The 17,019-nt window shown below is 33.4% G+C and overlaps 1 protein-coding gene across 3 annotated transcripts in view; it reads left to right on the plus strand.

Moving 5' to 3' along the window:
* The window catches only part of CUL3 (cullin 3), a 98,967-nt gene extending 86,420 nt beyond the window's left edge, over nt 1-12,547 (plus strand). For all 3 annotated transcript variants that reach the window (XM_073218055.1, XM_073218054.1, XM_073218056.1), the window contains 3 exons: nt 5,123-5,309; nt 9,054-9,199; nt 12,078-12,547. In XM_073218055.1, the coding sequence (XP_073074156.1) occupies nt 5,123-5,309; nt 9,054-9,199; nt 12,078-12,209 (465 nt within the window). In that variant the 3' untranslated portion in view covers nt 12,210-12,547. The remainder of the gene's footprint in view (nt 1-5,122; nt 5,310-9,053; nt 9,200-12,077) is intronic.
* The last annotated feature ends 4,472 nt before the right edge of the window (nt 12,548-17,019 follow it).

Raw genomic sequence — 17,019 nt, forward strand, 5'->3', positions numbered from 1 at the left:
ATTATATTCAGTTACTCTATTCAGTTTTTCTCCATACCTTTACTGGGTGGCTTAGAATTGAAATGAATATCATATGATTCTTACTAAGTTTAAATTTAAGATAAAAAATATTTTTAAAAGTTGTAAAATTCCTGCCATATATTTGAAAGCCAACTATCAGATACAGGTGAATAGAAAGAAGTAAGACATTTAGCAGAAAGAAGTTTAATAAATTAAGAGCAAGGTTAAATTCCAGGCCTATTGAGTACACCTCTTCATATTTCCATTTATGTGATACATTAGTTTAAGAGATGACCAGTCTCAAGAGATATACCTCAAGGAAATACTTTGAAGTCTAAGTTTTTTAGGTCAGTGGCTAATCAAAAGGCTTGGTTCTTTTATATTTCCATGTGTGACTTACCTAGGGAATAACCTTAAATTTCAAGCACAAGTTGTATGTGATTGGGTCCCAAAAATACTGATTAAGCAAATATTCAGTACCTTAACTCAATCATTGTAAGCCTTTTCAAACAGAGATGGAATTAAATGATCTTCTAACAGCTTGGATGTTTTAATCTTCAGCTCTCATGGATAATATATTTTAAGCAAAATAAGTTATTTGATAAATGCTCGAGTTGGTTTTCAGAGTCCTCATATATAAAGACCTGGCCAAAATAAGAAGATAAACAAAATGTAAATTCATTTTCTAAAGCCATTATTGGAATTACTAGTAATTTTAATGTTAAAGTTTACTTTTTTTCCCTTTTCTAACCAGCTTGGGATCACTGATGCTAATGAGTGGTGATTAGATAGAAGGTAAAGTTAAGTTGAGAATTCCTCTGGTATTTTGTATTTTAGGTAAGGCACAGCCGTGCAGCCTGAGCATAAATGTCATATGCAGAATGCCATACCTATGGCTGCAAAGCCTTCTGGCTACCTGCATCTTGAGCCCGGGGCATTGTGAAAAGGCACTTCTCTGTTGATAAGAAGTCTTAGTTTCTCTCTCCACAGGGGCCTTAGCATGTGGCTGTTGATTATCCTTTTGTCCTGGTGGCCACCTTTCTGTAGAACAAGCAATCCAGGAGGGGTGGGCAGAACCTGCCTTGCCATTGGAATTCACGTATTGTCAGTTCCTTATTTTCTTGATCACCCAAGTCAGCCCTAATACAGTGAAGGGGCCCCACAAGGTTAAAGCATACCAGGATCATTACGGGTCATCTTGGAAACTGCCTGCAAAAGGGGGCATTTGTTTGTAGTAGCCCCATTATTTGTAGTAGTAAAGCTGCTTAAGGCTTTTCCCATATGTTTTTTGAGCAAATAGAAGTCCATATTGTGATTAGAACAGCTAAAATCAGGAAATACAATCAGTGGTAGTCTTCACCTTGTTTAGTTTTTGAACAGGCATGAATATTAACACTTTTTTTGAATGTTCTTTATTAAGTTTTCTGAGAATGAGTTTGAAATATAAAAACTAATTTTGGACTATAGTGAACTTAATATCAGATAGTATTATTTAAATAGAAAACCATTAAACAACAGTGACAATTGATATTTCATTAAAATGTTACAACAATCATTAATGACACGACTTCGCAATATAGAAAGAAAAGTGGTTGTTAAGTACAAGGAAAAACAGACAGTTCCACAATCAGAAATCCCTCACAAATGTGCTCACTGGCCAGACAATAAAAAAAGGGATATGAAGATTTCAATAACACAGATTAAAATGAAAGCTGTACAGAGGACTTTGACCTGAGAAAGCGAAATACACATAGTGCTCTTGGGAAATATCTGGGGGTGACAGAACTTTATTACTAAAACTGAACCAGGAACATACAAAAAAAAGGAAAAGCACGCTCTAGGTCATTCAAATTAAGTGCACAAATATTAAATACTAGCAAAAGTCATAATCAGCAATGTATTGAAAGATTAATCTACTACATCCAGATAGGACTTATTCCTGGATTACAAAGAAGGAATTTAGTAACAGTTATTAAGATTTTATAATAATAAACTGAGCACCTGCCTTATTGCTGGGCAGTATTTCAAGGAAAAAAGTCACAATTGGTGATCTCTATTGATGTACAAAAGCATTTGGTAAGAGTCAGTCTCCATTCCTTATTTCCAGGCTGGGGGATTCATTAGCCACCTAAGAATATAATGAAATACCCTTTATGTCTTGTGGATGTTACCTTGCAAGGTACTTAAACAGTAGTTGTAGTAAAATATGAGACACCTTCCCTTTAAAGGTGGGATACCTGCCTTTACTATTACTACTACTGAGTTTTGTTTTACAGGGCCTAACTAACACATTAAGAAGAGAAAAAGGAGTAAGCTTATAAATACCAGCAACTGACAAAATTTGTAGATAATACGATTGTCAACTGTGGTAACTGAGAAACCATTCTCTGAGAAGAGTTTGGTTGAAAAATATTTTTCTATAAGTCAGAATTAATCAGAAAATGACAGGAAAAATTTTTTTGTGAGAATCACAATCTTCATAGGAATTATTCTAGCAAGAAAGGTAGAAGATGTATACCAAAAAGGCAATAAAAGCAAAAGAATATGAAAGGGTAAATGTGCCTGAAATGGAGAAACTACATGTTATAAGAGTTGTTTTGTTTTTTTTATAAGTCACCTATGAATTAAATTAAATGCCAGTCAAAATCTACAAAAGGTTAGTTTTCTATGAAATTTGACAGGTTGTGACCACAATTCATCTGGACAGGAAAATGCACAAAAATAGGCAAACATTCAGTTTTGGAGGGCCCATGGGTTTGGTTGTGGGAAAGCCCAGTAAAAAGGAAAGGCTTTTGTCCTAATAACGTACCTTTAAGTTAACAATACGTACACAAATAGCTCATTTGAACAAAATAGTCCAGAAACGGATTAAGATAAAGAATGGTGTTTGGGTTGTGATAAATTTGTCATTTCTAATCAAACTAAATTAAAACAGTTTCTTCTGTGGGAATGGGTAGAGAGTAGTATGGGAACCTTGGTGTTCTGTATGTTATATGGAAATACACCAAATACAAAACCAAATTTCCTATAGATGTAAGCAGAAATCTATGAAAGTAATAGAAGAAAACAATATTTTGGTAAGCTTGAAATGAAAAAGACTTATTTTCAAGCCTATTCATAAATCACAAAGGAAAGGAATGACAAGTTTAAACAAATTCAAATAATAAAACATCTGTGTGATGACATATTGTAGTTAAAAGAGAAAAGATAAGCTAGGAGGAATTACTTTACAACATGTAACAATTAAATACCCATATATATAAAGAGCACCAATAAATTAATACAAAGCACAATTGAATAGAAAAACATGAAAGGAATATAAATATTTAGACAAAGCCTGGAAGAAGAATTACAAATTCTTCAGTAAGCAAAAAAGGGGTTTTTTACTTCTATTTGTCATAGAAATTTAAAATAATGAGATAACTATTTTTAGCCCAACAAATGAGTAAAAGAGAAAGGAAATTCTGTGTTGAGGGTAGAGAGAACAGATACTCAAAGAATGTTGTGAAATAGTTCAGCAACTTGAAAGGCAGTTTTGTCAGTGTATATCAAATATAAAATCTTTATAACTTTGAGGAAACAAGTGCATTTCTAAAAATCTTCAGAACTAGTTTTTGTGCTCAAAGACAGAAATACAGGATTCATCACAAAACTGAATACATTCTCAATCTCCATGTCATGATAGAACAGTACTCTGAAATTTCTTATAGCTTTAAGCTCTTTATGCTAAAATGGAAATTCTCTAAGAAATTAATAGAAGAATTCAGATGGTGTGATTCTTTTTGTTTTGCATTAATACTGATACACAGTTGGGCATGTTTGTGTACGTACATGTATTTGCTACATCTGTATTCCTGTATGTATATGTAGATGCTTTGAAAAGGGAAAGAAGGATACATACTGAATTGTAGTAGTTTTACATCTAAAAATTATCTGTAATTGTAAAATAAAACTGAAGAAGGTATTTCCATTTCTTGGAATGTAATGCTTAAATAGTGAAATATTTAGATAACTCACTTTTAGCATGTACAAAATAATAGCAGTCAACACTGTAATAGCAGCACCAATTTGATGTTCTTAGATTAACATTTATAGTCTTTGAAATGTCTAGTAAGCAGACATAACCAGAGATAATTTGAAGCAAAGGACTGCTCATTATCACTGAAAGTTGCCATTTCTCTCAATGCTCACTTACCTGACAGGCCTTAGAAAAACCTGAACTGTTGTGCAAGATGCTTGTGAAAGGAAGAGTGACTCTCTTGAGACCAGTTACATAATCTGAATATCACCATCTTCATACCCAGTCTTCCTAAGCTGCTTTTGAGAAAGAACTTTATACATGCATCAGAAGGAAATATCTTAGTGTGAAGATATGTTCTGTCATATATCCCTGCAGATGTATAGGGACTAAATCATATACATGTACATTTCTCTTATTGTCCCACTGACATAGAAGTAGGAAAATGAATTAAAAAATTATACTTTTTTCCCAATTGCTGTTTTTTTTTCAGTATTGTATTTTATGCTTACCATAGTGTATAGTAATAATTCCCAGTAATGCACTTCAAAACAGGTTTCTTAGTGCTTTTCATGTTCAATATTAATTACCAGTTATTTGATTTTTTTTTTCATTTGATCATATAGGCAGTAAATATGGTCAACTTGGATTGTAAATTTTAATGATATGTCAGGAGGCATTGCTCAGGCTTACTTTGCTGCTTGCCATGAAAGATTGTTGTACAAGAATAGTGTGCATAAACTTGTAAAGAACATTGCAAAATATTTCTAAAATTACCAATCATATGTTGATTAACACTTTTTTACCTAAATAACTAAAACAGGTCCCTAATAATCTCTGCCGTTTTTCGAGTAGGCTTTATGTCCTCTGAAACAAGAAAGTACATGTCTTTTCTGTATTTTGTAGTTTGATGCACCATTTTTTCTAGTTTGTTCAAATAAGTGAGATATTAATGAAGTCATAATAATCAGGGAGTCCTTTATTGCAAATTATTTAATGGAATTACCTCTAAGTACTGCTTGGTCAATTTTATAAACTTACTAATTAATTAATCTACTTTAATCTTTCAAAAAGACTGATTATGTCAATCTGATAAAATTTCAGGAAATTCAGCAAGAGACAGATATCCCTGAAAGAGAACTTGTTAGAGCCCTGCAGTCCCTCGCCTGTGGTAAACCAACGCAACGGGTTCTTACAAAGGAACCCAAGTCAAAGGAAATAGAAAATGGTCACATATTTACAGTTAATGATCAGTTCACATCCAAACTACACAGAGTCAAGATTCAAACAGGTATCTGGGATTATGTTTTTCCTCCTAAAAAAGAAATGACTTTTTTTCCTCTAAAAAAAAATCTTTTAATCTGTTGGATTTCTATCTTTTAAAAATGTAATGCTTTTCTGTTGCTGCTTGACAAATAGGCTTAAGAAATAAAGCAGTTTTTATTGATGTGTATTATTCTCTCAAAATGCAATTGAATACAAGTACAGTAAGCATTTAAAAATGTCAGTGTGAACAATGAACAAGGTACTTATTTCTGTGTGGTTTTCTTGTGCAATGCAAATTTTATGAACATGCAATTTTATGAACATATTAATACTTAAAAATACCTGTTTTTAACTTGAGTTAACTATAAGTGGTGGATGTCTGTTTTTGAAACTGATTTATAGATTTCTCAGAATTGGGAGTTACCTGTCTAAACTTTGATCTTCAAATGCAGCTATATATATCTTTATAAATATTTAAATTTCAAAACCTTTAAAATACATATTCTCTAACTTACAAACACAGAAATGACCCCCTTGTGAACAGTGCTTAGTGTGACCTTATTTTCAAGTTACTAATGAGCCATCCTATGTATTGCATGATAGAGGGAAAAAAGCAGTCTATCTTTGCTGATGCTTAATGTACATAGATTATCTGATTTCAAAATTAATACTAAGAATATTAATATTCTTAGTATTAAATAAGCTCCCCATTATTACTAATCAGTACTAATTCATCTATTATGACTAATATACCTGTATAATAAAGCAGTATTTTAAAAGATGACATTTTTAAAGGTACTGCCTTTTTCTGATTTTAAAAAAAAGCTGTATTTACATTTACATTAGTAAAAAGATAGTCTTTTAAAAAATTATTTTAATATTAGACAGTTGATTGCCAAAATATGTTGACTCAAGAACTTTATATACATACATTTGTTGTCTTTTTTGACACTGGTTGGTTATTTATGCTCTGTAAGCAAGGTGGTATCTGTTAAAGCCATGACCTCTTTGTGCCATAGTTGCAAAACATGTCATTTTGTATATTAATCACAAAAAGTGGCCCCATATCTTTGGGACACAGATGGATATTAAAAATAAAACAACTGTGATAAGGAGAGTCATGGAATAAAATATCTTTTTTCCTCTAGTGCAAGGCAGAAGATTTTATAGTTTGGGGCACATAAAGGTTTTGGGTTTCAGAATATACTTGTATTCTAGATTTGGAGGAAAATGTATGGTAATACATACCTGAGTTACCTAGCCTCATCCTGCTTTACCCTGAATAGGTGAACTGTCTTCGTAACCCTAGATTCAGTCATGCCCGGCAATAATATTGTCAGCTATTATTGTTTTTATCAAAAAGTACATAGTCTCCTCTTGATGGGTTTTTCGTTTTTGGTGTTAAGGGTGTGTGTGTATGTGTAGTATTTTAGGTTTGATTAAAATAGGAATATATTTACATATGATGTAGAATCTGGATGATCTCTCAGAGTTCTTTGAAGAATAAAATCCTGTAAAATAACTGTTTCTCACTTTGAAATGGTATCTAAGTTCTCTGGGCTGACTTCATGTTACATTAAAATTTTCCTTCTGATTGTATAAGTTATTGTGACCATGTACGTTATCAAAGTACATCTTTGTCTTTTTGACTCATAATCAGATACTCAAAAACTCTGACTCGTACCTATTTAAATATGCTGCTTTTTGCTTTAATTAGTAATAGAAGCTTAAGCAAAGAGGTTAAAAGTTAAAAGTTAAAAGTACTACTCAAATAACACAACCTTTGGAAAGAATTAAGATTTATTAATTTACATAGTTTGTCTTCCGCACCACCACCACTCATCTTCTCCCTTCCTTTACCCCGAATACATTTAGATACGTATGTATCCACTTACATAAGCAGACGCCTCTGTTCTGCCATTCTTAAGTGCAGAGTATTGTAGTAGGCTCTGGAAGTTAGCTCCTGCCCTCACATTTTTAAGAACATCATAACTGAGTGTATCATATACCACAGTGTTCCATTTATCTTGGTGTATGCCTCTTTAGGTGACCAAATCCAGATTAACCAAATAGATGATTCAAAAAAAATTTTTTTCTTTATTTTTTTCTTTTCTTTTCTTTTATTTCTCCAAGATAAAAACTTTTCATTTTAAATATTTTCAAATTCACAGAAAAGAGAAACACTACAATAGACATCAGTGTGGACATCACTTATGTTTACAAGTTACCAAAATTTTGCCATGTTTGCTTGGGCACCACTGCCACCACCCTTCCCCCTCTATGTATATATATATATATTTTTTTTGCTATAGCATTTTAATTAATTTTCAAACAATGTAACATTTCCCCTAAATACTTCATTTATCTATCCCCTTGGAATATTTTCCCAGAGAATTGCAATTCTGTATATATATATCACACCCAATAAAATTAATTCCATACATCTTTATACCACTCATATTTACATGTCTATAGTTACCTCAGAAATGCTTTTCATACCTTACTTTTTGGATCCAGGATTCAATCAAGGTTTCCATGTTACACTGATTTTTATGCCTGTTTAGTTCTGTTTAATCTAAATCAGTACCTCTATCTTTTTCTTTAATGATATTGACCCTTTTGAGAAAAAGCATTATTCTTTGTTAATAGACTATTTTAATAGCATTTTACTCTTTTTGTTAATAGACTATTTTAATAGCATTTTACTCTTTTTTGTTAAGATACCAATTGTTAACATGGAAGAAGACACTGAAAGTAGAATTCTTAAACAAGTGATTCTAATTGGAAATAGTTGAATGGATGTGCACACCAGAATGATCTTCTAAATTGAATTGTCAGCTGCCTCTTGGGTGTACCCAGGCCTAAGTTAGCAATGCCCCATGGGGTTCTTTGTAATTTCCCAGTTTCTGCCTCCAGAAACTTTGTATCTATCTACGCTTGATGACCAAATAAACAAAAAACCAGTTTGTCACTTTCCTTTCTCTGCTACTTCAATCAGAGCAAAGTTGCAGAGAAAGGGACTTCTGTATTTAATCCCTTAGCAGTTGCCTTGAAGACTATAGAGGCTAACAGAGTAAGACATGTCAAGATTGGAATATAGTATGTATTAATGATAATGAGATTGTGACAAAAAGAAAGATATGACAAAAAATTGTTAGCTAAGTGGTGAGAGGTACAAATGAATTACTTGTTAGGGAATTTTTTAAAATAACATTCTAGTGGTACTTCATAATTTTTTATTGAATTTACTAAATCTTGTAATACATACCCTTTCCACCTTAAAGATTATAGTAAGACATTACATATTCTCCTCTCTGAGATAACTTCTGGTGAGATTTAACTTGGTAAAACATGGCAGTAAAATTCTAGTTGACTTCTGGAAGGCACAAGCAATGAAAATTATTTCTTGATAATTTTACCACTAAAGATATCCAGCTACCATTTTTCTTCCAGGAAAGGCATCATCATATTTTATAGAAACAAAATTGGTTTTGTTATCTCTATAAAATTAAATTCCTGTTTCTTAAAAAGAATAACTTAGAAAGCAGGGTTTTTATATCACTGATTGTTAATTATTTAGAGATTCTTAAAATATTGAACTGGGTACTTTTGGAATGTTTACTTGAATTAATTAGTATATGTGTATACTCAGAGGTTGAAATTGGTTTTTCTTTGTGGATAGTTCTAAATTACATTAAGTTTGTTTAAAAACCACAAATTTTTCATTACATTTGAAATTTCATGGTAAATGTCTTTATTTTTCTTTTAGTTGCTGCCAAACAAGGTGAATCTGACCCAGAAAGGAAAGAAACGAGGCAGAAAGTAGACGACGACAGAAAGCATGAGATAGAAGCTGCTATAGTGCGGATAATGAAATCTAGAAAGAAGATGCAGCACAATGTGTTAGTAGCAGAGGTGAGGAAACTTCAGGACTGGGTTGATGTAGGAGAGGCGCAATAGCATCAGCAGTTTAAATTGAGGAAAGTACTGTATTCAACTAATTTAAAATTTAATCCTAACTTAGGAAACTGTGGTCAGATAACATGTATTAAAAGTGTGGCATTTGCTTGATAATTACATATACCAGTATATTGAAGTATAGCACACTTTAAGAACTAACCTGTTTGTAATGAGAATCATAATAGAATATTGCCACGTGAAGAATTAAAAAGATTTCACTGCTATTTAATACTTCAGTGTAAAACAAACCACCTTTATTTCTAAAAGTTAGTAACTTACCATTTATTTATTATGAGTATTTACATGTAACAAATTAGTAAACTAAAGGGGAAGACCTGTTGAGAAGTCATTGAAATAATGTGATAAGAGGTGATCAAGGCTGAATAAAACATTGGTATTGGACAGAGAGCTGAAGGAAGACAAATCGGAAGTAGATTTTATGGGATTTATTCACTGATCCTGGGAAATAAGAAGGAGTTGAGGATGATTCCTTCGGTTTCTGGCCTGAATAGCAGCTAAATAGAGGTTGTCCCTTAAACCTAAGAGGGAGGGGGGATGTGCTGCTGTGTTTTCCACATGTCAGTTAATATCTTGTACAAGTTGACTTTATATCACATGGCAGAAGGGAATTATAAGGAGTGAGAAGTCACTATTTCAAAAATCCTAAAAGAACATGTTGAATAAACACTTCAGATATGTTGGCAATTAGGTGACTGGTTATTTTCCCCAACATTTTCATTGGACTGTTAAGAGTGGACATTTGATGGCAGTGCCCTGAGAAATAGATGGAGGTGAAGCCAGTAGAGTGTCTAGCGCTTTCAGATGTTGTCTCGTGGGAGGGCAGACAGAGCAATACTAGGCGACTTTGTGCTAAATTGAAGGGTTCTAGATTGTGTTTCTCTAGGTGAGAAATGTTTATATCCTAAGGATAAGGAAGAAATGCTTAAAAACAAAAGGGAAAAAATGGGATGAGGGGATAAGTGATGTAAAAAAATGTAGAAAAGGAGAGGCAAGAAGATTGTGCAGGGAACACGGTAGGTGGTAGATGTGTTAACAAAGATGTTAACTGAATACACCTCTTCTGGAAAACCCAGGGCAGGGTGTAGGAGTGTCTGCTAATCAAGGATGGATGAAAATACGGATAAATGTATTATGTAAAGTGGTAGAACTTTGAGGAATTTCAAACTGAAACGGCCTTTTTGCCTATGTGAAACAGGATATGAAGTTAGGGTGCTTAGGAACTTGGTGAACTTGAATATTATAAATTTGTGCGATCAATCTATACCACAGATTGGCAAACTTTTTTTTTTTTGGTATCATTAATCTACAATTACATGAGGAACATTATGTTTACTAGACTCTCCCCATCACCAAGTCCCCTCCACATACCCCATTAGTCACTGTCCATCAGCATAGGCAAACTTTTTTTAAAATGGCGAGTTGTAGCATGAAAGTAGCAATGGATAACAAATGACTGTGGCTATGTTCCTATAAGAATTTATAAGAAGAGACAACAGGCTGTATTTGGCCTGTTGGCTGCCATGTTTTAATCCCTGGTCTATGCAAAAGTTACTAAAAACTACAGATGTACTCAGCAGAGAACTGAGTAGATGTTGAATGATATAGTAAATGTAGAATGTGTTTTTATGATACAGAACCAGAGGAATCATGGTTGAGGGCATTGTTGAAAGTGAAATGATCTCATGCACAGCCTAGACCTTATCAGAAAGGAGACAAGGTCAAAGAACATTCTTAGTAGCTTAGAAGGAAGGGTCCAAGCATTAGAGATGCCAAAGGGGTTGAGAACAAGGTTACTGATATTGGAGGAATAATGGTAGTGCCCTGAGAGAATGCTAGTGCTCTTCAAGATGTAGATTTTAGTTGGAGAGTAAAGTGCTGAAGTTTCAAAATTCAAAGAATTATCAGTCCATTGTGACTTAGGAAATGAATGAAAAAAAGCTGGCATGTATAGATGGGTGATCTGCAAGAAGGCAGATGGATTAGTGGGAAAAGCATGTGTGGACTTTGGGTGCAGAAAGGTTTAGATTCTCATCTCTTTAACTACTGGCTCAGTTTACCACTTGCCCATTTTAGTTTTCCTCTTCTGGTCTATTTTCCTCATTTGTAAAATCAGACAGCAACTTAATGCTCTATTTAATGTAAAGCATTAAATAAGTTAATATATACAAAATGACTGACAAACAGTGCATAGTGAGACTTCAGCTGCTGCTCTAGTAACTTCTATAAATGACTGATGTCACAATACCTAGAATCCTGTCAGCAGCTGGAGAAAATAACTGTAGTGCTAACCAGGAACTGGGCATTACCTAAAGCACTGAATCTGTTAACTCGTTTCATATAGACAACAACCTGATGAAGTGAAGCTACTTTCCCAAGGTCCCAGAGCTAGTGAGTTGGGACAGTTAGGGTTCAGATCCAGTCACTCGGACTCCAGAGTTTGTGCTTCTAAACCCATGATTAATCAAATTCTGTGAATTAGGAGAGTAACCCAGAAGTCAGTAGATTATAGCATCAAAATAGTTAAACTGTGGTATGGTATATGTTCATATATCCATCCCAACCATTTCAAGTACTAATCCACTTTATGATTCACACTCTGATGTGAATGAGGTGTAGTCTAACAATACATTACATTTTCAAATAAAACTTTATTTTCTGTATTTTTAACTTTGGTAATCAAATTACTAACGTTTGACCTGAGTCTTAAAATGAATTGTCAGTTCTATTCAAAGATAAGAATTTTTGTGTGTGTTTATGATAATGTTGTATTTTTTTTTATGATAGGAATTAGTTTGTTTACCTTCTCTTTTAGGTAACTCAGCAACTCAAGGCTCGATTCTTACCAAGTCCAGTTGTTATTAAGAAACGTATTGAAGGACTTATTGAGAGAGAATATTTGGCACGAACACCTGAGGATCGCAAAGTGTACACATACGTAGCATAGAATGCGTTCAGAAATTTGATTTATTCTTGGATTGTACTCTTCGCATGGACTGGGAAGTTCTTTTAAATCATTAAATATTAAGACGACCATCTCTTCTATTAAATTACAGTACATGTTCTAGACCATTCAGATCAAGCCTTTACTCCCTTTGAGAGTTCTCAACATCGATTGAGCTTCAGGCTTTACAACATTTATCCCTGTAGAGATCATCTTTACAGTTCCTCGGGAAAATGTGAATGTGCCGCGTTTTGTTTTCAATACTGTATGAAAACAGGAAAAAATAAAACAGAAATTTAGAAAACACAGCTCATTAAAATAAACTTGTTGGATTTCATTTCCCCAGGTCTTCAGTGTTGACGTAAATGTGTTTTTGTAGTGTTGCTTAGCACTTTGCGCATTGTATAAGTTGGGTAACAAAAATGGTAAAGAGAAATGACATAATTCCCGATTATCTTGCTCTGCTTAAGGCATTTCTTTAGCTAATCTTGCTTAGTTTAAAGGTTTGATAAATACACAAAGACCCAAGCATACAATTTGAGCATGCTTTATTCTACCACTTGCACTTACTAATCTGATAGCCTTATGACCAGGAACCTTTGTTTTGGGCTTATACATATCCTGATTTGGTTTTTCCCTCTTGAATTTGAGATTTCTCAAATTAAGTCTTATGATGATTAGGTGTTTACTCTGCATTATCTCTAGAGAAGGAAAATATTTTAGTATGTATAAATTGTACAATAATTTTTGCTGTTGTACTCACTGCTAATAGTGGATTAATATAGGGCAGTGTTTTTATTTCATTTCTTGTAGACAAAAATAAATTTAGTATACACATACCCCCTAAGTATGTCATAGCACAAAGTTGGCAGCTGGTTATATTTAATTGAGCCCCTTTGAAAAGCACATACAGTCTATACTTTGTTTATATATATATCTTTGGTTCTCCCTCTCTCAAATATATGTTATGGTGAAACTGGGGTGCACTGTTACTTCTCTGTTTCAAAATGCATTCTAAAGATGCAATAAATAATTACCTTGATGTTTTTAAATAAGATCTTCAGTTATTGCAACTAACTGTGTTTTTGGAAAGTGATGAAGCAATATTTTTCAGACTTCATGATTCTTGGATATTTAGCTGTTGTCCTCCAAAGAGTCATTGTTTCATGTTTTCAAAAATGTACTTTGGGCTGAAGATTCATGTTAGTTAATCCTGTGCTTCCAACTCTCACCAGTGTTTTTTACCTGACTGATTTGCCAAGGATTATGGTTTCCTTTAACTTCAGAATATTTTTATCTTCAATTTTATTTAATTTTGTTTCATTTTATTTTCATAAGACAATGTTTCATCATTGTGATTGGTGCAAACCATTGTAGGTTTCTGTTAGATAGAAAATGAAATGTTACTAGTGAGATGAAACAACAACAGACCCTTGACTATCAATACTGTTAATACATTTATTAGAATGTATGTCTCAGAAGAGGTTTCTGTTTAAATTTATGGTCAAGTTAGAGCAACTAAATTCTAATATGGATTAAAAGCTCCACAAAAATATTTTTCCCCATACGTCCTGGGTTATAATTTTAGGACTTGCAAATTTGTTCTTAACTGCATTTAATTTTGTCTCCACTTGTACTGTAGAATTATAAGCCTTATGCTCCAAATCTCTACATTTTCTGCTTTTATGTGATGCAGTTAAGATACAGATGAAAATCATTCTCAGGACACTTTTACCATACTTAAGCTGTAGTAGGTCAGGTGTACCATGGGAAGCTGAAGGGTTTTACTTTCTCATTTTTGCGTAGTTTGAGTTAATATTCAGTAGGTGGTTATTTACGGGAAGATACTGGTATCTCAGATTTCAGAATTTTTGTTGCCCTCAATTCCCAATTAAATGATATATAAATGAAATACCTTGGGAAATTGGGCAACCCAGATTGTCAAGTAAATAAATATGAAAGATGTAAAAATGTCATTTGAAATCTCCTTAATGAGGCATTAAAACAATTTAAGTGCTAGTTTAATCTATTAAAAATCAGTAAAGTTAAATTTATGTCATTGTCTCAAGTGTGGATGTTACAAATGTAAACTCTAGAGTTCACAGAGACATGCTTGTTAGGGAGCACAGGCTTACTATTTATGCTTCTAAATAATTACAAACATACTGAAACGCATTTCTGAGTTGCAGTTGAGTTGAATGGTCAGAATGATACTACGTAGAACAAAATTGGGTCACCTAACATTCATATGATATAGCTCAATGAAGCTCATAATGATATATTTGGATGTTCCTTTCTTTTCAGCAAGACGTCATTGATGCTGTTTTTCTGTTTTTTGATGTCTTAATTTCAAAGAATAATGGATCATAACCATTCATTTAATCCTATTGATGTGAATAAATTTTGTTGACTTGAAGAATTTTAAGGAGGGTGGATACATAGTTTTCCAACTGCAAAAATGATGTAATTGTTCACTTGTTAAATTGTGATTTTCTGCTATCATTTTCAAATCCAGGACAGTGTTTATTTTGAATTGTTATATAGTTACATTATTTAAAGATTAAAAATTCATTGCAATTAGGGAACACACAGCCTCACAAAATAAAATGTGGTTGTGATTGCAAGGATTCTTTATGTCAGTGAATTTTAAAAGGGGATCGGGGAAGGGATGCATGTCTCTGAAGGATATATTAGAATCACCTTTGTGATGCTGTAAATGTAGACATGTACCACTCCCAGACCCACAGAATGCTGATACACTTCTTGTCATAGTAAAGCTCTGTTGATGTTCCATTTCCCTCCTTGTGTATATGTGTTGGGTAGCAAGAAAGGCTTAGGTGACAATCGGTGATTTTAATATAGTGCCCACGTGCCCAGAATACTAGTACACTGACATCATCTCAGGCTTCTAAATATCATTTCCTCAATTTATATATGTTAAATCCAGATAGCCCTGCTTTTTGTTTAGTTTTAAATATTCATTTTGAGTGAAACTGACTAGTAGTATTGGGTTTATCTTTGTCTGCTGTAACTTAAGACTTAATTTTTAATAGCCAGATTTTTCTCAAGCTATCTGATGTATACTACTGTTAGATTGTCTTGGTCTTGTAGATTCTGTATTTTACCCTCTGGTGCATAGTCAGTCAATAAGTATTCTGTACTCTGTTGACATGAATGTTAAAATAACATTTCAGGTTAGCAAAATTACTGTAAATCATCTTCATTCTCCAAAACAATAATTAAATTGTAAACAATAAGAGCACTTAAGTGATTTTTACCACATGCCAGACACTGTTCTGAGTGTTTTAGTGTGTAATTTAAAGGTCACTTTGACTGTGAGGTGAGAGCTGTTGGACCAGTGTCACCTAAGGTCACTGCTAGGAAATGGCAGGGACAGGAGTTGGAAGGAGGTTTCATCCTGCACTGGCTCCTGAGCCTATAATTCCTTCCACAGAGAAAATTTACATGATTTTCCGTTTATACATGCTAATTTACTTTGTGCCTCATTCACATGAAGAAAAGTTAAGAGTATATAGTATGGTAAACTAAATACATAAATACCTCGCTATGGAACTTAAAACACTGTAACTCATTTGATTGTATCAATTTTGGGTAGGAAGGAAAAAACAATAGCTACTATTCTGAAATCTTAATGGAAAGTGTACATATTTTAGTGGGTAATGTGGATATAAGCTTAATATAAATTCACATCTTGAATTTGAAAAGCATTTTCCTTACTGCATGCCTTTCCAAGTTGTTTAGCTACAGGAGGAGACCTAAGAATGTCAGTGAACTTAACAAGTGATGATGTAACAGATTGGTCACCAAGGTAGCTTAGGAAAGCCAACAGCTGGAAAGTCTTGAAAACCTATTTATTTAGTGATTTTAGAAGTAGTGAATCTGTCCATTAATGTGTCATTTAAATGGTTTGATTCCCCCCCAATCGGGGTCTTAAGTTGGATCTCTAGTGAGACATGCAAGAATTGCTTTATAATTACATGTGATGAGCTTGATGTAACCTTGTATTTTTTTTTAGTAACAATGAAATTGTCAAATTTCAATATTTGGATAGAACAGTTAAACAGTACATGAAACAGGAATTCTTAGCAGTGTAGGAAAATTAAAATTCTAATTCTTAAAATTTCTTCAGTTGTGATTCTTAAATGCCTCAGCACAATGTCTGGCATGTAGTGGGTATGTGAGTGTAGGCACTCAGCAAATCTCGGATGAATGTGCTTAATGATCACCAAGTAAGTGTCTTGGAAAAATTTTAAAAGATAACTTGAAATCTATACTGCATTATTGGGGGTATGACTGCACTCATAAGGGTTTTTTTGTTTTTGTTTTTGTTTTTTTACTTTTGTAAATGAAAATAATTTGATCTTCAGTTTTCAATTAGGTAAAAAGTGGAAAATGTAGACCAGCTGCTGGGCATTTTGAGATGGTATTAAATACTGATGTTAAAGCTCTGAGGACTCACACAGCATCCTATGGAAATCACATTTGGTGAGAGAAAAGCTCATTCAGGATCCTGCTGAGACTTAATGGGGAGCAGAAATTTGGGCCCAAGTCTGTCTGATTCCAAAACCTGTGTGTGCTTTTAGTGAGTGGTAATGTGTCCCAGTAACATTTTTCGCAGACTGGACAGTACTTTGTAAATTGAATGTGTATCTGAAAGACTTCCCTTGGTGAGTATGTTGCTGGTAGTTTGTGTTGATTTATTAAAGTATTCCTTGGAAAACTGGAAATAATGAAGCTTACAGATCTACGTAAGAGATTGGTAATAGCTGTGCATATTGGTGTATATGGGCAT

This window comes from Manis javanica, chromosome 12 (genome assembly GCF_040802235.1).
Source record: "Manis javanica isolate MJ-LG chromosome 12, MJ_LKY, whole genome shotgun sequence".
NCBI classification, from domain to species: Eukaryota; Metazoa; Chordata; class Mammalia; order Pholidota; family Manidae; genus Manis; species Manis javanica.